We start from the raw sequence: 22,656 nt of genomic DNA, 5'->3' as shown, positions 1-22,656 counted from the left end.
TCTATACCCATAACAGAACAGAAGTTCGGCACACAAAGACTGGTTTAAAAATGGTGGAACCTGGTCTAAGATTTGTCCCCCTTGCCACCAAAGGGCAAATGTGTGTTCTGTTCACTGCTGATCTACACTACGCTGCTTACAGAAAACTGTGTGACTTAGATCAATTCTGTCTCAGGCTTTCTGAATATCTGACCCTGGCCATACGATTCTATCCGATTTTTTCAGTTATTTTGTTTAGGAGTTGCATTACCTATACTTTGGTTTTTTTTAAAAAAACTAGTGTATTAAACTTATATAAACATTGACTAGTCACATCACAAGCTTGGACTGACCAAGTTCTACTAAAAAGCCTAAAATGTTTTAGTTTAAGGTAACTAATTTAACAAAAATTATAATAAATGTATATTTCCACAATGTTTTGGTTGTCCTCTGTAAATTTAATGACACTATTAAGCAAAATTAACAAAATAGAGTGTTGGGTATGGGGGAAACTAAACTTCACACTTACTATGAACTGCACTTGACAAATTTTGTAATAGCCAGAACATGACAACTATGGGTCAGACCAGCTCTGGTATAAGCAGATGAAACAACATTGAATGTATTGTTTTGTACAGTTAAAACTGGGCTGTATCTGGTTCTGATTTGTTTAGTATTAGTATGTCAGTAAATTATTTTATTAAATTAAGCATGATAATAAATATAATTAAGAAGTATAAAAACAAACACCCAAGATTGGAAACCTTTAGGTAAGTGTTATGAAATCCAAGAGCTGTAAGAACTGCCTCATGGCATTTGAACTCACCATAAGTAAAATATTCTATTTCTGGTGGAAGTGTGACCACAGAGAGATCACTCTCCTCAATGTAACTGTCCACATATTGCTGTGCTTTTGTGGCCTGCAAAAAAGCTAGAAGCCTGGCTGTGAAAGCAGCAATGAAAATGGACAACATCCCAAAATCCAAAACATTCCATAACTGCAATATATATTCCCTGGGTCCTTCTAGCCAGAGCTCTTTGCATTCTGACCACATCATACCTGCAAACAGAAGGGAAAAAAACATAGGTACTATAGCCAGTTCTGTCCCATTGAGAATTTTCCCCACCTACATAATCAGGGCCTCCAAGAAGGCTAGAAGTTCTCACTAGTAATGTTACAGGGTTGCTGTCTATTTCACAGGGCTATCCTAATTCCAATAGGACTGCAATTTTCAATACTTGAATTGATTCACAAATATCTGTAGGGTCAAAGTGCAGTTAGCATGCACTGGCACTGTGATACTATAATATACCTAATGCTAAATAGGAGGAAATGCTAAATAAGTAGCAATGTGCTAATGAAGTATAATTAAGTATAACTTATTTTAGCACAGCGAACATCATGGCCTAATCTGAGGATGCATTTGCTGCAAAAGAAGAGTTTTACAACATAGAACCAGAACCAAAGCAGCACTCTTTGATTTCACTTACCCATTTATTCTTACTTAAATCTCCACAGTCAAAGGGATTCATTACTAGGGAAGGCCCAACCAGTAGCATAAGGGTGAAGCAACCACAGTGGCTGCCTGCAGTGTGACTTCAGGGGAAGGAGAGGAGGGAGGGGAAGGCAGAGTGGGGCAGGGCAGCGTGGAAAATTCAGCTACCCTGGTCACCACCAGTGGCAGAGCAGCAGCCGGTAGTTCCTGCTGCCCCCATGTGTCACGGCTTCCCAGGTCACCTGATTAAACTTCTAAGACCAACCTACAACTCAAAATTTATGGGCAACCAAAAGCAAATGGCACAGTTAAAAACACAGGTTCTTTATTTCATAATCTTCTTTAATATTGTCTTGCATTTTTTAATGACTGTCATATAAGCATTTATACTGCACCCATTCAGAAGCCAAGAGCCAGAGCCAGCCATCCCTGCTTGTTCTGTTTGCTATTGCCTGGATCAGTCATATCCGGATGGTTCAGATCCTTGTAAGCTCATAGCAGGTTGCTGCATTAAAGATAAGCTGCTCAGCTGTTTGCTGCTGGCTCTGCTTCAAAGGGCACTGTTGTAATCACCTGAAGCCCACTTGTTCTCCCAGGAAGCTGACTGGAGAATCTGTGCCATTTGAAATTAAAGCTGCAGTAAATATCTGGAGCAATTTAGTAATCCTGAGTTGAGTAGCAACAGTACTCTGCTGCAGTAATATATACTCCCATCTAGTATGCATATCCTCATATTCACAGGGGGCGCCTCTACAGGAGATGCTTAACTTCACATCAGCATAGTTTACTGTGAAGTAAGCATGTGCACATGCTTACTTTGCAGTAAACCACCTTAATACTGAGTAAATTTGCTACCTGCAAATTCAAGTAGCAAATTTACTCAGTATTAAGGTGGTTTACTGCAAAGTAAGCATGTGCACATGCTTACTTTGCAGTAAACCACCTTAATACTGAGTAAATTTGCTACCTGCAAATTCAAGTAGCAAATTTACTCAGCATTAGTAACGGTGCTATAGTGCTTGTGTAGTTGCCTGATCAGGAGAAAAATCTGCTCCCTGTCAGCCATCCACCAGGAGGTGGAAGATAGCTCCCTGCCCCCAGGAGCTGCCTCTTGCTGGGGTGGACTCTGCCACAGGAGCCCAAGTGGAAACTATGTCCCCCTGCCCCAAGATTGCAATCAAGGAGCAAGGGGCTGGGAGACCCTTCTCTCCCAGCCTGAACTTCACAGTCACGGGGTTTGGGGTGGGAGACCCTTATCTCCCAGCCCAAGCCCTGTGACCACAAAGCTCAGGCTAAAAGATAAAGGTCTACCAGCCCAAACCCTGCAGTTACGGGGCTCAGGCTGGGAGATAAGCATCTCCCAGCAGTGGCCCCATGGTTGCTGTGAGCTCTGGGCTCGTGGGGGCTACAGACCTTGTGCAGAGTGCAGAGCTGGCAGGGGGGAACAAGCTTCCTAGCCCCTGCCCTGCATTCCCAGGTGGGGACAACGTTCCCCTGCCCCAGCAGCAGGGAGCTTCCAGTCACCACTCCACACTCACGATCACAGAGCTGGGGCTGACAGCTTGTTCCCAGCCCCTGCTCTACAGTCGTGGAGCTGGGACTGAGAACAGCCTGGGAGCTTGTTCCCAGCCCCTGCTCCATGATGACAGAGCAGGACTGGGAGCTCCCTTCATGGAGACATGGAGTTCCCCTGATTGGGACAATTCCCAGCAAGCTCCAGGCTGCATGGGGAAACACTTACAGCCCGGGGCTGGCTGGGAACTGTGCTGGTTAGGGGCAGGTCCTGGCCCTGTGCCCCAATCAAGTGATCATGGCACAGGGCTTGGAAATGGCTTCAGGGGTGGGGTAAGTCCTGGCAAGCTCGCTGCTAGCTGCCCCACTGGCAGACTGAGGTAGGGGGCTGGGACCTGCCCTTCCACTGCAGGTCCTTCCAAGCCCCGACCCGATCAGGGAGCCAGGACCAGGAGCTCCCTGCTGCTGCAGTAGCAGGACATTGTCCCTGCCCCAGCAGCAGACAGCCCCCAGGCCCAGGCAACAGCTCTCTCCTGAACCGGTGCTCCCTGCCAACCCTGGGATAGCACCCAGGAGGAATCTGGAGCTTCCCTCGGTGGCAGCACAGGCCCGCTGCAGGGAACTGGGAGCAAATTTTCTCTCTAATCTCTGCATGTGTAGACACCTACCCAAATCCCCTTACTCTGCAGTAGTTTACTGCACAGTAAATCTAGTCTGAAGTAAATGCACATGTAAATGCACCCAGGGGGTAAGGAAACTAACCCTATGAAAGATTCCCAGTGACCCATACTTACAGGCTAGCCAAATCATAGTGATTCTTCCTAGGTAGAATACTTTGGGGACATGCCAAAAGAGACAAAGGCATGGGAATCCTCAGATCATTCTCATAAAACCAAAATACCCAATGAAAACAAAAATATGCTCAAATCAGGAGTCGTTATGGGCTACAAAAGGATACAGGAAAAACACCTTTATTTAGCCATAATATTTCCTCTTAATCCCCACTGCATTCAAAGTAGAGATAATTATAGTGGTACATGGTCAGTTTATACTTTTCCATGTTATGGTACTTCATGTTCTGATTCTGTCATTAGAGCTAGTGTGCATGTTCTGACCACATAAAATGACCGCACGGTCATTCAGTACTTCCTTTTCAAAGTAGTAAATGATGGCGCACTGATGGTGCAGTAACAGCCTGTACTGCACCATGCATGCGGCACATGGTTATTTTTAGCTGCTACGGAGCACATTGCTATGGCAACATAGATGCAGCATCACGGTTTTTGCCCATGGACACTATGTTGCCGTATTGCATTGCTATGGTGACGTAGCAACATGTGTAGATGTGCTCATTTAGTAGGAAGTAATGCTAAATAAGTAGTAATGTGCTAATATGCATGAACACTGACTCCTGACCTTCTGACATATTGCCTTCTTGATGTTACTTAAAATAACTATGTTGCATTAAGACAGTACACTGTGTCATTCTTTCTAGCAAACCGGGACTAGATGACCTACTGAGGTCCCTTTCAGCCCTACTTTTCTATGCCTCTATCACAAATGTCAAAGTTTCAGAATATTGCAGCACGATGACTCTGAATCCCTGATTTTTTTCATTTATTACATAGTGGAAAGATACTCTCTAACTTCTGATGAAGACAGTTGGCCATTTTATTCTTGCAAGTACATAAATAAAATGGCCCTTTAACGTGAGCATAAAATAACATGCAGATGAAACCTTCTTAGCTTTCTTACTGGAAAACTAGAGTGCTTAAAACAAGCTTCTCAGCTGCTCCTGGGCTCTAATTTATAGTAGCCTAAGCACGAATTGCTATAAGCTACTCTCAGCCTAGAATAGTTAGAGTGCAGGACAGTCCAGGTACTCACATGACCTACTGCCCCTAACATGCTTCTTATACCCTGGCAAGCCCTTACCTCAGGAACTGCAAGAGGAGATGGTATAGATCTGTTTCTGCCACCCCTAAGCTAGGGTTTTCCTGTGGGAACCGCTGGAGCAACATATGGGAGATGCAGTGAGAAATCAGAATCTTTTAGAATTTCCATAGATAAAAAAATGTAATTGAAATGAAAAGGTAGTATACCTACCAAGTACCCATACCATGATCAGCATCTCTGTCCAGGTGAACTGGGTAGTCTTGACCCTAAAGATCTGTTTAGGGTAATCAGTAACAGTGACATTTGGTAGCGTTGTTATGCCTTCAAATCTGTCTGAGGCATTGAACACCAACAGGCCCAGGAAAATAATGAAGGATGCAGCATGTGCCACAAATTTCATAAATGGACTTCGGAGAATTTTTCCAAGCTGCAAAGGCAAAACCAAACTAAACTCTCAGTTATGAAAGATACCAGATTTCCCTTGCATCATACACTTTAGAAATACAAAGAAGCACCTATAGTGAAAGATGGGCTGAAATTAAAATACTTGCTACTTGCTTAGAAATACCCTGCCATGTATATTGAACAGCCATGGTCTGCCATTCCTGACAGCAGGCTCCCTACTGGGGATGATGTCCTACTGTTCAGTTTCTGTTGCTCCACTATCCCTGGAAGACAATATCAGCACAGCAATATTTTGGGGAGGTATATCCATACTATGGCAACATTCACTGCTGTTTAGAAAGGGCCTGAATAGGTGTCCACAGAAGTCCGTGGAAGGTCAGATCGGCCCCAGAAAAAAGTGGGTATCAAAAGAACACCTTTTCTACCAATGAGGAATTACTCAAAGTTTTCAGGGCACTATTAGTTTGCCTTTGATTTTAATGCATATCCTATTCAGCAAATCAAAGCATCAAAGCCAATTAATATCAGGCTTTAGGAAAAATAACTGTATCCCCCATTGCTGATGTATACAGAGCATGAAATATCTTCCAAACCAAGAATCTGTAAATGTTTTATTAAAACTAATTAGGAATATTGCACTACAACAGGGTAAGAAAAAAAATTATGAAATGTTAACATGTTTAAACAAATTCAAATGGATTAATGCAGAGCTCTGTCCATTAGAGAATAGTGTTGCCAGATGCTGCTGCATTTGGAGTGAGTGGCTGAGCATAGCAGGAATGGCAGAGGCCAGTGGCAGTTCTCCTGAAGAAGGTGGAGAAAAGCTGCAGGCCTTCAAGAATGCTAAGGGAAAATATAATGAAGCTGCAATTGTTATTCCCCATAACAAAAGAAAAACAAGGAGTGTCCCTGGCCCTGGCAGTGGCATAGCCTACGTCTACTGAAGATTCTACTGCCAATTTCCAAGAAGGGAACCTACTGCCAGGGTCTGCTGTGTCTCCCCAACTTGTGCAATCAGTGAGACCAAGCAGCAGGATTTTTTGATGAGAGGCATTTCATGTTCCCTCTCCCTTTCACTTCTTCCTGGGCACTCGCACAATCTGCTTCTAAGATTCTGGGCAACTGTGGACTTGAATATGTCATTTGTGTTGAACAAGTTGAAGATAGTGTAGAACCACACTTGCTGGCCTGAGAGATGTCCAGGGCAACTGTACCTTTCAGAATAGTCTCTTTACCACCCATTTTAGCATTGCTGAGCATGACATAAACTGAGCAGTCTGTGAGACCCACTACGTGTAACTGTAATAGTTCCTTGTTCCTGCATGAGATACTGCAAAGTTAGAAGTGTTCAAAGCACCTTGCCCCACTGCTGCACCTTTTCTCAAAAGTACAGAGATGGTCTGGAGCCCTGAGTACAGCAATGGAGCAATATTATATTGTACTAAATGATCAGCTGTATTAACAACACAACACATACGATAATATTATGAATATTGGGGGGAAGTGGTAAAACCCCATGTGAAGTACTGCATGCTATGAGACACATTTTTCAAAAAGAATCCAGTAGGTCTATTGAATAAGGAGTTGAAAGTCATTTTATGTACTCCTGTCTGAAGCTGACCTTTAGGTTCTGATTTTTAAATTGCAATATTAAACCATTGATTTGTATGCACAATTCTTTTATTTGGCATAGAAAAATATCAGGTGTTTCTGGTGTTGGGAATTAACGTTCAAGGACAAATGTCACTTTTTCCATATTAGACGCAAACAAATAATAATGTGTTTGCATGATGTCAAGCTGCCAGGCAGCTGGGAGGAATACCTTTACTACAGCTGATCACAGAGGAATATCTGAGTAACAATTATACCATTTCATAAAGGTTGTTCTAAAAAACAAACAAGCAAAAAAAAAAAATAGAGAAAGAAAACAGCCTATTCCCTACAAGCTTGTATGAGGTGTGCAAAATTTTACCCTCTTTTGAAGATGAGTTGAAAAACAAAAAACCATAATTTGGGTGAAACGTGGATTTCTGTGCCAGATATCATCTCTGCATAAGTTTGCAGAGAGGGGGACAGGAAGAGATTCAGTAATGAAATTACAATTTAAAAATTACTTTTAAAAAGTATTTGCTCTTTGTGGAGGCCTTTTATCTTCTTCCTATATACATCTTATTGAAGAAATCCACCATTTGATAACCTTTCACATACTACAGGCTTTCAATGATACTTCTGCATTTTTGTTGTGACATCGTCAGTAAACCTAGAATCACCAGGATGTTCTCACACAGGGAAACAATTACTATATGTTGAGTTAAAATGACATTCTCTTCTGACTGCACCTCCATACCTTGGTTAAAAAGCTGTGTTTAATTTGATTTTTGTTTTGCAATTCACCTTTGTAAGCAATCTGACCTAACAATGCAGCAAAACCAAGTGCTAGAGTAAGGATTCAATCCTGCATCACTCAGGCCAGTGGAGGTTTTATTACTGAATTGCATGGGAGGAGGATCAGATCCTCACATACCACCTGAGAGAATATGATGCCATACACTTGGATATATGCTCCTTAGTCCTTAGTTTGAGTACACAACTACATAGCATGGATCATGAAGAGAATAGGATCTTTAGATATTAAAACAAAACAAACAGAAACTATAGCCTGAGAGACCCAGTGTCTTTACACACGTTCTGGGGCTGGGGTGAGGGGAGGGGGAGCTCCAAGAGCCGCTCTAATTAAAGTGCCTGCGGTGCCTGATATATTCAGCATCCCACTTTCAAAATGGCAGTGGGGATGGTTTAACTAAAGCTCATTCAATGACCTTTAGTTAAAGCGCCCCTGCCACCAGTTTGAAGTGTGGGGACACTGAATACATGAGATGTGGAGGCTGCTGGAGTGCATTAATTAGCATGCTCCAGCAGACTGAATTAATTGAGTCTACTTCAACATGCTGTAATTAAAATGTGTCAGAGCAGCATCCCTGCATGTCTACAGGTACCCCTATTGTCTATCTTTATTCTTAAACATGCTTTACTTGCCTACTGATCAAGTGGTGATCAGGTGCTGGAAGGAATAAGACTTCATACTAGTCTTTGATCGGTGCGTTCCCCACTTTACAAAGTAATGTACATCTAATAACAAAATTAGGAGCAGGACCAGAGCTATCTAAAAATCTGATTAATCAGTTAAAATTCAGGTAATACAAGGGTGCAATATTATACTTCAGATGACAGTGAGTGGAAAGGGATAAATGAAACAGCATAAGGTGTTTTAATATGGAATTTATAAAAATCTGTACCCTGCTACATGGTGCAATCCAATAACCAATGGCAAGAAGCGGAAGGCCCAAAGCAACAACCAGCACAACTAGACACTTGATAGCTATGGTCTGTTCCCGTAATCCTGAGAGATTTTCATACCAGATAGTCAACAGCTGTTGCTGACAGTTTGGATGGGCCACAAACTATGAGTGAAAAGAAAGAAAATCAAGGTTCAGTGTATTTTACAGTAAGAGTTATACACACATTGCATTCATGATTAGCAAATATAAAATACTCTGTATAAAGTAAGACCTCAAGAAACATGCTGCCTTTTTTCCTTTCTTATAACTTTATTTATTTAAAAACCAAGACACAAAAAAGACAGAGATTAGAAATACCTCAGTTGAAGTAAAGAGCCAAATACTGCCTCTGGATGCAAATATGGGGCACTACCATTGACCTATGTCTGAGAACAAGTTTAGTTCTACACTTCACCGGCTAGATCCTATCAGAGTTGAGCCCTCTCATGACCTTGTGTAAACTGGTTGCCTCTGAGGTATCAAAACTGATCCAATCTACCTCTAATTTGTCTATGGATCCCAGAACTTTCTGAACCTAGCTCACCTCCAACCCTGCATTCCACCTTTCTTACCCATACTCCATATGCTTCCCAGAAAGTCAGCCACCCAAATTTCCTTATGAAAGTTTTAACCACCTCTTCCACCAATTCTCTTATCTTAAATAAGAAATGCAAGGGAACACGGTTGCAATATAAGATTTGAAGGTCTCCTGCTGGACTGAAGAAACCATCAGGTATATTGAAGAAGAACGGTATTATTATATTTGAATCAGGAAGACATACTACCTTTTCCAGCCTGGCTTTTTGGGAGACATTTCAGACAAAACTATTCTGATGTTTTACTGAAAATGAATAAAAACTGCCATTATATAATACAAAAAAAAATTGCTCAAGTGTGGTGAAAAACCACTCTCTTGGTTTATGATGCTTCCAGAAGTCAATTTTTGTATTTCATGCTTTATTACCCATTATTCTAACATCATAAAATATATATTACAAACTATTTATATGCTTTCTCAATCCTTTCAGAAGTTCGTGACTTTAGTGCTATCTTAGATGAAAGATACTCTATGATGCTGTTTGATAGTCTTCCAAAAATTCTTTCTTTTATACTATTTTAAAACTATAAAGGTTCTTGATCATACTGATTGTCACTGTGCAGTCTTCTGCTATTCTTAGACTGCTTTTGAGTTTTAATGAGCTGTTAACATCATAACAACACTTTACAGAGGCTCAAATAAAATCTGAGAGGTGTATGTTTTAACTAAAAATACAAACATTTGGTGTTTTTTTAGTTACAACAGAACTTTGATTTTAAATGAATCACCCATATGAGATGTTTCTTTTATCTTTGCTGAATAGTTTACATTATTATTAACTTTTTCAAACCTGAGTACTTAAAGTTAGGCACTTCAAACTATAGTTAGGCATCTAAATAAGGTTATCCAGATTATTAGAGGTGCTGAAAATATGTACATTTATTGTAATTTTCAAAAATGCTCTAAATTGTTCTAACTCTCATCCCATTAAAATAATGGTGAAATTCTACTGAGAACAAATGAACTATATTTGTTGTTAACATAAACCTCAGGATGCTTGTCAGAGACTGTCTTCAAGCAAGTTTCATTATCTTCTAGCTTCCATAACCTTTTTTCTAGCCCTCAGAAAGTGAAACATCCTGTGGGATCTATTTCCTGTTAATGTGCTGGGATCTTTCATCTTTCAGCTGTGTTATAGTTAGCTGCAGCAAGCAGATACATGCATGTTGCTTTCATTAACTTTAATAAGAATCACCAAAACTCACAGAAAAGAGAATATTCCTCCAAAGGTAATTCTGCAACATTAAGGAAAGTTTGGCCACCAGTGAAATACTGAGCCCAATTCTATTTTAATCTCTACTACAAACAAACAGTGATACAAGAACAGAGAATGTAATTTAACTGCAGGATACTTTAATTTGTTTTATTAAGTTTTAAGCTTTACTCTAGTAAAATTAGTTGTGTTTTTGGTTTGATTTAAAGATATATAGCCTTATGTTTGAATCATTCATTCTAGATTTCTTTTTCTTTCTTTATGATATTATTATTATTACCATGTACAGTGAGACACATCATGAGAGAGAAGTGTGCAATAGTTGGTTGAGCACAAGACCAGGAATATCATTATGAATCTAACAATGATTCCTTCTTTTGTAGTAGGCAATTCTGTCCCTCAGCCTAAGTGTCCCCTACTTGTAAAATGAAGATAATATAATTTATCATTCTTAGAAGAATGCTGTAAAGCTTAATATAGTGTTTGCACTGCATTCTGAAGAGGAAGATACTGAGAAAGTGCAACATACGTTTACTGCTTAAATACTGCAAAGCAGTCAAACTGACAATACTTGTCACCAAATTAGAGTAAGAAATTACAAGAGTATTCACAAACAATGCTTACATTGTTGTGGTAACATTATATAGCATTCCTGTACCAACCCAGAAAGAATTAGCCAGAATCTGAAACAGCACATTGTTTTAGAATGTATGTTATAGTTTGAAGAGTTCCTCACAATAAATATATAAAAAATAAACCCCACATCTCTATTTTATGCTTTGCCTTTATTGAGATCAAATGGTACCATCCAATGCTGCCTGCCAACTCTTTCCAGAAAAGTTTTGTTTAGATTTCAAATCCCATTTTAAAATGCCTGTAGTAAGTACAGTAGGATAGGCTGGCAATGAGGACAGGAAAATTCTAATCTCTTAGGCCACTTGTACACATGATGGGGGTTTAATCCCCTAAATTGAAAAGGTGAGTTTTTAATTGCAACACTTAAAAACCCACCGTTTCAATTTAGGAGCTTTGATAGCCATTATGGTGAGGGGCCCCATCCTTTTTTTTCCCCCTGCGGAGCCTGCCTGTCTCTCCCACAGCTGGGGAGTGAGTTGCCAGCAGTTTGAGCAGCCCCTGAGCTGTGGGAGGTCCTGGTCCTTCCCACCATGGCAGCAGCGCCCCCTGGGGGTGCCTGGGTGGGTTGCTAGCAGGTGGGTAGGCTGCTAGCTGCCCAGGAGTGCTGCCACCGTGGAGGTAAGGTCCGGGCCCCTGTAGCTTGCCCCTGAAGCCGTGGGAGAGACAGGCAGGCTCCACAGGAAAAGAAAAAAGGATCAGGCCCCTCACCATTTATTTTTCTTTCCCTCAGTGGAGCCTGTCTGCGCAAACTGCCGCCAGGCTGTGCAGCCCCTGAGCTACAGGGGCAGGGTCCCGGTCCTTCCTTCTGCAGTGGCAGTGCCCCCTGGGGAGGGTGCTGGCTGCGCAGGTGCTGCCTCAGCTCGCAGGCAGCACCCGCCAGATCCAACTCTTCCCCAAGCCTGTGCAGGGACCAATGCCTGATGGGCTTCCAGTGCATAGGCTCAGGGAACAGTTGGATCCAGCAGGTGCTGCCTGAGAGCTGGGGCAGCACCCTCAGAGCTAGCACCCTGCCCAGGCGGTCCCAAGGGCTGCTGCTGCCATGGAGGGAAGGACTGACCCCCCAATCCTGCAGCTCACAGGCTGCATGGCCCAGAGGCAGCTTGTGCAGACAGGTTCTGCTAAGAAAAAAGTTTAAAAAGCAGTGAGGGGCCTGAACTGCAGGGGGAGCCTTTTTTTTCCTGCAGAGCCTGCCCATCTCTGCCACAACTGGGGGCAAACTGGCAACAGGGCCTGAGCTGCAGGGGCGGGCGAGGGGGGAACCCTCCTCGCTTCCCTCCCTGGCAGCGGCACCTACCAGGCCCACCAGGGCAGGCAGCTAGTGGGAGGCAGCACCCAGCCTGATCCAACTGTTACCTAAGCCAGAGGTGGGGCAGCACGCACCCATTAGCACCCTGTCCCAGTGGCCCCAGGGGGTGTTACTGCTGCAGAAGAAAAGACTGGGGCCCTCTGCAGCTCAGGGGCTGCTTGGCCCATCCATAGCTCACCCCCCAGCTATGGGAGATGTGGGCAAGCTCTGTGAAAAAAAAAAAAGAAGTGCTTCAGTGCTTCTGCCTTCAACCTGACTCTCCTGTGGTGGGGGGGGGCAAGCTGTCAAAGACCGCAACATTATAAATAGCAGACTAAACTACATGCAGATGTGGTTTAGTTTGCATGGTAGCAAACTCATTTAAATTGTAAAAACCCCCACACGTGTACAGTGTGACAATTAAACCACAAAAACAGCCAATGTTCATCACGTGTACAAGAGCCCTTAGCACGAAGAGAATGATGTTGTTGCAGTGGCTCTAAAAAGAGAAGTGATCTTTACCTTTTAATCTACCGTGCTTTAAAAATATATCTAAAAATTTTGGAGTTTGACAAATGCTGACTAAATCACTTATTAGTGATTTATTGTGGTTTTTGGTATTAGTGGAATGACAGGTAGATATTAAAAAAGCTTACAAATTTACTGTGAATCAGGACTTCTTTTAATGGACCTTGACCTTTTAGAAAAGTGAGCACCACACTGAGTAAATTGCCAGTCTGACTCTTTTAAAAATCATTATTTTATTTGTAATTTAGCTTGCTGTTGGCTTTTGGACTAATTTTCCTAGGGTCTTTCCTTTTGTTAGAAATAAGCCCTGTCCTTTGCTCAGGTGGTTCTATGGTTCATCAGCAAATGATTAGCGAATCAAGCAGCAGATTCAGCTGGGCAGTAGAATAGGCTGAAATTGTTAGGCTACTTCTAGGTACAATTTGGTTTATGAAAAGTCCTAAAAATATTCAGAGGAACGGGAAGAAACAGTTTTCCTCCTCGGAGATGCATCGCTAGGGTGCTGTAGCAGGGCACTAAGGTGCCTGCTACTTGGAGAGCCAGGATAACCACCCAGGTGTAGGTTGCTAGGGTAACCAGAGGGTGCTAATGAGCTGGGTGTGCACAGAAGCACCCATTACAGAAGTGAGACCAGTGTACAGGAGGAAAACTGGGTCCAGGGAGATAAAGAGGCAGCCTCTCTATTACATGTACTTTACATCAAAGATGTGACGGGCGAGAATTGAGGGTACTTTGTAGACTAACTGGGCACAGTAAGGGAGCGCTGGGGCAGGGAACACGGTGACCCCCTGGGATGCCATCTTGTCATGGGGGCTATGGGCGCTGGTAATGAAAGGGCACTTCTACTTCTCATCCAGAGTCATGCAGCTGTCCACTGGGATTGTTCCAAATAACCTAAGAGCATTTTGATCCCACACTAAGATGAAAACTGCATGTGCTTTCTGTTCCATCTTGGACAGAAGGAAAGAGAAGAGCTACTGGGGAAGGGTTGCCAATGTTTGTGCAAGTGCCATTCTGGGAACCAATTAAATGAAAGAGCAGCCAAGACCAGCTTAGAGATGAAGCTAACCACTTTCAGCCCAACCAAATCCTGTTACTTTTCTTGCTACAACAGCTTTCAAACCCACTCCTTTCTCTGAACCCACTGTTAATTCTACCTCATGCCTTTGTTATTTCTGACCTCAGTCACTGCAGCCACTTCTCTAGCTCCCCATCTGCTCTCCTCTCCTCCTATAACTCCAGCAGGCTCCAGGTCAAAGAATCTTCCATCTTCTAACCATGCCATCCCCTCCACTGATACCTTCTGCATTTCTGTGCTCTCTTTCACACTTTTCCATTAATCTCTCCTCAGCTTTGTATTAAACATGTAATAGCTAGTTATTACAAAGTAAATGAACATTTTGCAGAAATGACTGCACACTCAGGACACAAGTTTCTTGACAGTTTTAAGGGTGCAACATTATGAAGAAACAATGTTTTGTTGACTGCAGGGACAAATATACTGCTACATCTACTTCCTTCCTTAATAAATTATCCTGATTTTTGCAATTATTGAACATGATTATGTACATGGGTGACGCATAGGGGAGACATGGGGAGGGCGGGCATGTGCCCCCTCTGAGATTGGCCAGGGAGTGAGGGTGCCAAGAGAAGTGCCAGCTGGTACCCGCCCTGAGACTGGTGCTGGGTGGGGGTGCCAAGAGAAGCGCCAGGGGCACTTCCAGTTTTGCTGCGGACACTTCCAGTTTTGCTGCTGGTGCTTCCAGGGTCAGCGATCAGCCACAGAGGGACACCCAGACTCGGGAAGCACCAATTGCCCATGATTGTGTATGTGCCCTCTTGCCAGACCACCTGAGAACACTTTAATTAAAAAAGAGGCTGTAGCCACAGTAAGATTTCTTTCTCCAGTTAAAATGGGAGGGAGGTTTGTCCTACATTTTGAATGCTTTTTGTAGGGAGTGAAGTAGTAGTCTTCAAACTTCTAGCTGTTCAACAGCTAGAAAGGCCTCTGAATTCAAGTAGGTAGGAAACCTACCTCAACTCTAGTTTAACCATACCATGGGATAAAACACAGTCAAGTGCAGCATGGTTCTGTGATGGCTCTGTGCTCAGAGTTAAATTATCACCTCTAACAATAACCTTCTTGTGGAAAAACCTGCTGTGCTCAGCAGGAAAGTGAAGATGGTCTCATCAAAGTTTGATGTACAAGGAAATTTAATAATACCATAAGGACTTACAATACTTGGCACAGTAACAGGTCTACAGTCAGTAGATTTCACTGTCTCCTCTTTAAATTGATCAAATATTTTAATTTAATATGAAACGCATTCAAATTCATACTCTATTTACTGAATGCAAACATTGTATTGAAAACACTGGTTTTCAACTATTTGGAATCTGTTTTAAGATCGTTTTAGTGATCACCCTTTGCGTGAAACAATCTGAAATAATTTCTCAGTTGCCCTAGAAAGTTGTTAACAACTTATTTTTTTTATGGCAGGATAGTTCAGCAGGTGTCCACTGATGGGCAGTTACATACCATGGTGGGAGTTATAATGAAAGATGGAAGAATACATGCAGGGACTGATATTATGATGGCTGTTAAAACTGGTTACAAAGGTGACCATGGTTATAGGAAGCTTTAGATAATAAACAGGCATAGTTATACTTTTCTCCAAACATCTGCTGGTAGGACATCAGATTAACTATGGTCAGTTCTGGCCCAATAGGAACTTGGAGAAAGAACAATATAGCCCTATATGGAAAACATTTTTACAATAATAATAAATGGAGAAACATTTACAATAAATGGGCTGTATTTACAGATCTCTAGTCTTTCTATAAAAACATTTATATTGCATAATATTTTTATGTAATTGCTTTTTTGTTATTGGTATCCACTAAAGATGTATTATAGTTTAAAGGTATTGATAGACACATATGTATACACTAAGAAATAAATAACTGATTACTTGGTGGTAAAACCCTTCTACATATTCCCAAAACAGAACTTATGATGAGATGTTTAAACTGTAAAAACTCAGTAAGTCATGAAAAAATTCCTTACGAGTCTGTTTCATTAGCAATGATCCATTTGTTTGGTATTAATATGAAATTTTGAGTGTGTGATAAAGAAACAACAAAGTAACAACTGAAACCTGTTTTCTCTCTTTCAGAATATTGAAATAATTCTGTCTTGAAGAAAAAACTTGTGTAGGTAGCTATACTTGTGACTAAATACAAGACCTTCTAAGCAAGTTATACAAGCTGTGTTATCATATACTTTTATTTGGTTTGGTCCAACACTGTGAAATCAAACAGAAAAATACATGGTACCTCCCAAGCTTGGGGGGGGCACCAGCAGGGCACAACCCGGTGTGTCCCCCAGCAGCCAGTTGCCGAGCGTGCAGAGCCATTTTCAGGGGAGGGGGTGCTAGCACTCTGTGCTCCCCCTACCAGTTGGAGCACTCACTGTCAGGGTGGGCACCAGCGCTCTCAGGGGGGGCATGGCACCCCCCCCCCACCATGGTCCCCCTACATGTCACTTATGCAACAATGGTAAGTAAAATAATTAACAAGAGATCTTTTATTAACAATATTAAAAAGTCCAGTTGTAGCTACAGCTTTCTCTTGTTTGAAATGCAACCATGGGAACTGGCAAGGTAGTATTCACAAGTAAGGGGGCATGGTGGAGCACATGCCCCCCAACTGTCCCCCAAAAGTGCTGGGGAGCCAGCTGACACACCCCAACAAGGCACCATTCAGGACGGAGCCAGGCATAGAGAGGATCCCCACCCACCCAACTGTGTGGCTGGGGACTGTGCTCCACTTCTCTACCCAGCCCCACCCTCCCTGACAGTGCTCTGGAGCATCAGAGAGCCCTCCAACCAATCAGAGCACTGCCTTGCCTCCCTCCCCCACACAGCCCCTCCCTCCCCTTCCCTACTTGTAAAGACTGTGCTCTGATCCCCCAGCAGAGGTGCTGTTCCTGCTGCTGGGAGAAAGGTGAGCCTGGGGCTCATGCCAGGCGTGGGGGATGCCTAGGGAGGGGTGGCCTAGGAAGGGGCAGGGGGTTAGTGGTGTGCTGTGCCCCCTCTCCCCCTGCCCAGCTCTGAAGTGGAAGGAGTGGATATGGGACTTTTGGCCCATCCTCAAATTGTGCCCCCCCAGACTCAGGAGACACCAGTCGCCCATGGTAGTATCATATATATCATACACTTAGGTTTGCTAGATGGAATCCTGGCTACACTGAAATCTACACTGATACTAATTCAATGAGCCAAGATTTCACCATCTGTGTTTTATGTAAATATATGATCTTTCTGGGACAAGCAATTTTTGTCATTAAATATATGGAAGGAAATTCTCTGCTAGCTTAATTGAAGTGCTTTTACCACAGGTTTTGCCATCTGAGAATCTGGCCCACATAATTTATGTCTTAATAAGATGACTGACTGTCAGTTTATCAATACATGCAGAATATGATATGGTTTTTACACATGATGTTTTTACACATGACATTGTAGGAACGTGTAAGCTACCAGAGTTACCTTTTTGACTTCATACTTAATGGCTAGTTTTACACGACTCAGTGAAGCTCGATGCCTCTGCACTTCAACTGGCTCAGAATTCAAGTCCCCATTTAATATGGCCTCTACCTCCTCAGAGTCACGGCAGAGATCAAGGACACCAACCACAAAATCTTTGCATTGCATAGACAGCTTGCGATAATCATTCTAAAAAGAAAAAGATTAAAGATAATGGCCCTTGGCTCATATGATGAATATACTTCATAGTCACCAGTAAGAAAAAATGCACATTTATAAAGCACATTTTTTTTAATTTCAAGAACTTTACAAATATTATGTTTATAGGAATCACTTCTCTCTCTATTTAAAAGGCAAATACCTCTGCGTTTGAACAGGGCAATTGTTTAACAGTTTGAATATGACATCACACAATAGTTTAGCAGAACAAGCCAACAGGAGTCCTGTGTCCAAATAACATTTCCCAAGAAATTCTAAGTGATCAAAATGCAGTTACCTACCCTGAGAACTAGAACCCTGAAATTATTAACCTTACCTTAAAAGTGCCTATGTATCCCAGGTGCCAGATGTAGAGATTTCATCAGGTACTTTCAGCAGGAGTTCCCCTCTAACTAGAAGTCTAATTTCTCTTCTGCCCTCATTGCTAAAGGTGCTGATCATTCTTATTCCCATGTTCATATCTTTTATTTCACCCTATATTTCCTCTCCTGTTCCTATCATTTCCTAAACCTTTGTGAGAAATTCCAAGGTTGACCTAATTTGTAACAATGTATCCTCCAGCACTCTACAGATCTGTTCTCCTTCCTGTTTTCTCTTCTCTCTTCCTCAACATTATGAACATAATGTCAGGTCTTGAAAGTCCTGTATGTCTCAGATACAAACTAGTCCCTTCATAAAACTAGCTATAGTCTCGATCCCTTTTCCTTCTTTGTTCTTGTTCCACCACTCTTTCCCTCTCTTGTCAATAATTGTTCTTTGTTACTGTCCACAAGTCTCTACAACTGTCACTATTTTCCTCTTCTGAAAAGAATCAACCCTTAATTCAGAGTCTCTCTTCAAAGTCATATACATATTAAGAATACTGAAGTTGTCTGGAGGAATTTGAAATGTAAGTTCAAACTGGTTCTTGCTAACACACATTAAACTGTTTGTTAAGATGGAGTCAAAACTATTCAAACCTATCCTTTAACCCAGGGCTGTCCAACTGGGGGTCCATAGACCTGTTGTAGCCCACCAGGGGTTAAATTGTGGCCCCAGGGCTCCAGTCCAGGCACCACTCCCTCACCAGCTGCAATAGTGGCCAGTCTCTGGGCTCCCCCCTCCCTCCTTCAGCTGTTTCATCTTGCATGTGATCAAGGGGATAGGGTATGTGGCAGTGCAGGGAGCTGAGGGTGAGCTGGGACATGAGGTACAGTAGGATGAGGAGTTCATTGGTGCATGGTGCAATGGCGGGGTGACCACACGGGTCTGCAGTGTAGCAGGTGGTGGGCTGTGTGTATATACTGAAGCAGAGGATGGAAGGCAGGGGGCGTGGGTATGTGATGCACTGGGGTGGGGCATCCATGGGGCATGCAGTTCATGAGTCGTGCAGCTCCCAGCTGTTTGTAAGTTGTACACCCATTAGGGGTGCACTGATGGAGATTGTGGGGGCCAATAGCCAATTTTAAGGAGGTATATCATCCGATACGATCCAATTTCTGATACAGCTGCATGCAGCTGGTAAATCTGTTGTGGTGGAAGGGGAGGGAGGAAGGGGTGTGGGGAGGACAGATCAATGCCCATCGCAGTGAGGGAGGGGACAGGGGCAGGTGCTACCCAGCCAAGGCAGGACAGGGCAGAGTGCAGGACAGAGCTGCAGCTTGTGGGGGGCTGCTCCCACCGCTCCTTGCACCCTGGAGGGCAGAGGGGGGTGGTATGTGCCCCCAGATCTGTGTGAGGCAGGGCAGGAAGGCTGTAGCTGTAGGCTGAAGTCAGGGTTGCACCGGGCTCTTCTTGGTGGGGGCTGGGCTCAGGGTGGGGGCTACGGAGAAGGTTGCAACCATTCCAAATTTTGCCATAGCCCTGCTCCCAGTGCCAACACTGATGCCCTCCTGGCACAGCCCCAGCTATTCCTGGCACATGGGTAGAGGCAGGGTGTTGAGCTGGGGCTGTGCCTATGACTGATGGGCATTGGCGTAGGGAGCGGGGCTATGGCGAAATCTGGGGTGGCTGCAGCCCCTCCACAGCCCCTGCCCTGAGCCCAGCTCCCACTGAGAAGAGCCCGGTGCAACCCCGTCTCCAGCCCACAGCTGCAGCCCGCCCCATTCCGTGCAGATCTGGGGGCCATATGGCCACCCCATGCCTTTCCAGGGTGCAAGCAGCATCGGGAGCTGCCCCCGCCATGAGCCATGTCTCCATCCCGTGCTCTGCCCCACTGGGGCAGCATCTTCCCCTGCCCGCTCCCTCACCACAGGGGGTACTAACCTGCCCCCCCCACCCCTACCCTCCTTCCTCCCTTCTATCACAACAGACTTATCAGCTGCATGCAGCTCTCCATGCTGCCAGGCTGTGCTCCTTGTTGCCTGAGTACTGTGCTGCTGCTGTGCGCATGTACAAGCATTTATCGGCCACATCAGGAGGGATTTTGATACAGCAAATTTTCTTTATACCGGTACCAATCCAATATCAGACCAAAGTATCAGTGCCAGTGATCAGTGCTACCTCAGGGGGTGCCCTGGCATTTCTAAAAGCCATACTTTAACCTAAGCTTCCCTTCCCCTAATTCTCGAGTGTAGATGAGGCCCTCTCATGCTGTAGCTTCCCCTTTTCCAAATATCCTTAGCAATTTTTGGTAGTCACTCATATGGAACCTTAACCATAAGTCTCCTTTTTGCTGTGTCTTAGTCTCTCTTCATTCTCTTTGACCTTAGAGCAGGGGTGGGCAATTATTTCAGGTGGAGGACCACTTGATGAGTTTTGGCTGCATGGGTAGCCCGCCCCTGCAGTTGCCCCACCCCTTGGTTGCTATCTTGGGACCAGAAGTCCTGCCCCCTAACCCCTGACCTTTGCCACCATAAGTCCCTTCCCTTCACCCTGGAAGTACTCCTTTTGGAGAGGTGGCCTTGGAACCTGACCCCTCCCACAAGCAAGGACCCAGCCCACCCCATCAGGCCCCAGGCATCAAAAGCTGGCCCTCCCCACCACTCATCACTGGTGCCAGCATGACCTGGTCTTGACCCACCCCAGCCTGCCCCTGTCCGTGCCCCCGCTCCCCCTGTGGCACAGCAAAAACCAGCCCAGGCCCAGGTCCCCTCACCAGCACAGCACCCTCCAGTGCTGTAGGACCCCTCCTGTCCCAAGCTGCAAGGGGCTCAGCCACAGCTTTTCCTCCCTGGTGCGGCCTGGCCAGCCCATCCCATCCCATCCCATCCCATCCCATCCCATCTCCTATCAAACAGTGGCTTCCCCACTTGCTGCTGCACTTTCCTCCTACCCGCACCAGCTGGTCCCAAAAGGCGGGAGGCTCCACTGCCGCTTCTGCTGGCTAGTGCCAACTCAGTCCCAGCATCACGTGGGAAGCTGGCTTCAGCTGCATGCTGCTGTGGATGGGACGGGCCCAGCTGCGTCGGCACTGGCCAGGAAAAGTGGCATGCAGCTGAAGTCGGCTTCCCATGTGCTGCTGGGGATGGGAGGAGCCGAGCCAGGTCTGCACCAGCCAGCAGAAGTGGCAGCAGAGCCACGTGCCGCTCAGGACTGACTGGTGCAGGTAGAGGGGAAATGCAGCTGAGCCCCTGCCTCTCTGGATGGGCTCGTCCCATCCCAAGTGGCACACAGCTCTGCCACCGCTTCTGCTGGCCAGTGCAGACCCAGCTGGGTCCGTCCCACCTGCAGCAGCATGTAGCTGGAGTCAGCTTCCCACATGCTGCTGGGTTTGAGAAGAGCCTGGTCAGGTTTGCACCAGCCAGCAGAAGCGGCAGCAGAGCTGTGTGCCGCTTGGGACAGGATGAGCCCAGCCAGAGCGGCAGGCGCTCAGCTGCACTTTCCCCCTACCTGTGCCGGTCAGTCATGAGCTGCACACGTCTCCACCATTGCTTCTGCTGGCTGGTGCAGGCCGGGCTTGTCTCATCCCCAGCAGCACGTGGGAAGCCAGCTTCCCACATGCTGCTGGGGACGGGACAACCCTGGCTTCCCATGTGCTGCTTCCCACGTGCTGCTGGGGATGGGATGAGTCCAGCCTGCACTGGCCAGCAAAAGCAACGGTGGAGCTGTGTGCCACTCTGGACTGACCGGCACAGGTAGGGGAAAAGTGCAGCTGAGCCCCTGCCGCTCTGGCTGGGCTCATCCCATCCTGAGCGAGACACGACTCTGCCATCACCTCTCCTTCGTGGTGTTGACTGGGCTGGAGCTGCGGCCCAGCTGCTGCTTCCCCTTCCCAGTGCTGGCCCAGCCCGACCCCACACGGCCCAAGCGGCACGGCACGGCACAGAAAAAGCCTGCCCAGCAGCCGTTTTCCTGGGCTTACCTGCAGGGCAGGGCCCTTTCCAGTCCAGTGCAGCAAAGCAGAAGCTGGCCCAGGCACTCCTTCCCCTCACCGGCACCACAGGGTCTGGCCTAGCCCCCCCGCCCCTCGCAAGCTGCAAACATGGCCTGAGCCAGTGGCAGGGCGAAGTCACCTGGGTCAGGCTGAGGTCAGGGTTGGTTGCCTCACAGCCAGAACCCAAGTAAACAGCTTGAGGTGCTGCAGCCGGTGGCCGGGTTCATCGGCTGCTGCTGGAGACTTTTAGAGAGGTAGCCACCATTACCTGGGTTGAGAAGGGGCTCCGCAGGCTGGAGGGAAGTGCTTGGCAGGCCAGATCCAGCCCACAGGCCGTAGAGTCTCCTAAAACCTTGGGAGCCACTCTATCCTCCATATCTATAGTTATGCCAATATATCTACATGTCTCCTGTATGCCTGTTTAGGCTGCTAGGGTGCCTGCTTTTCTGTGCATAAACACCTCTTCTGTGGTGTGGCGTATGACAAAGCACATTTCTCGCTCCTCTACCCTTTTCCATTTACTTCCTTCCTCTGAGTCACCTAATTTCTACCACATTTCACTCCTACTTTTAAACTCAAAACACTCTGTTAGTCCAATCTGTCATCACCTTTAATGATTTCTGTCAATCCATGCTCTTCACTTGTCTGGACAATAAATTTGTGGCTATAGTATTTTAAGCTAACCTCTATCCATAATTTTAGTGTGAAGT

General features: G+C 45.0%; 1 protein-coding gene across 3 annotated transcripts in view; it reads right to left on the bottom strand.

The window, feature by feature from the left end:
• The window catches only part of TRPC3 (transient receptor potential cation channel subfamily C member 3), a 73,054-nt gene that overhangs the window by 20,839 nt on the left and 29,559 nt on the right, over positions 1-22,656 (bottom strand). For all 3 annotated transcript variants that reach the window (XM_019522067.1, XM_019522068.1, XM_019522066.1), the window contains exons 3-6: positions 17,437-17,622; positions 8,585-8,749; positions 5,094-5,310; positions 806-1,039 (exon numbers count right to left, since the gene is read on the bottom strand). In XM_019522067.1, the coding sequence (XP_019377612.1) occupies positions 806-1,039; positions 5,094-5,310; positions 8,585-8,749; positions 17,437-17,622 (802 nt within the window). The remainder of the gene's footprint in view (positions 1-805; positions 1,040-5,093; positions 5,311-8,584; positions 8,750-17,436; positions 17,623-22,656) is intronic.

Source organism: Gavialis gangeticus, unplaced genomic scaffold (genome assembly GCF_001723915.1).
Source record: "Gavialis gangeticus isolate Ggan-Ray unplaced genomic scaffold, GavGan_comp1, whole genome shotgun sequence".
In the NCBI taxonomy this organism is placed as follows: domain Eukaryota; kingdom Metazoa; phylum Chordata; order Crocodylia; family Gavialidae; genus Gavialis; species Gavialis gangeticus.
This window is presented reverse-complemented; position numbering and strand designations above follow the sequence as displayed.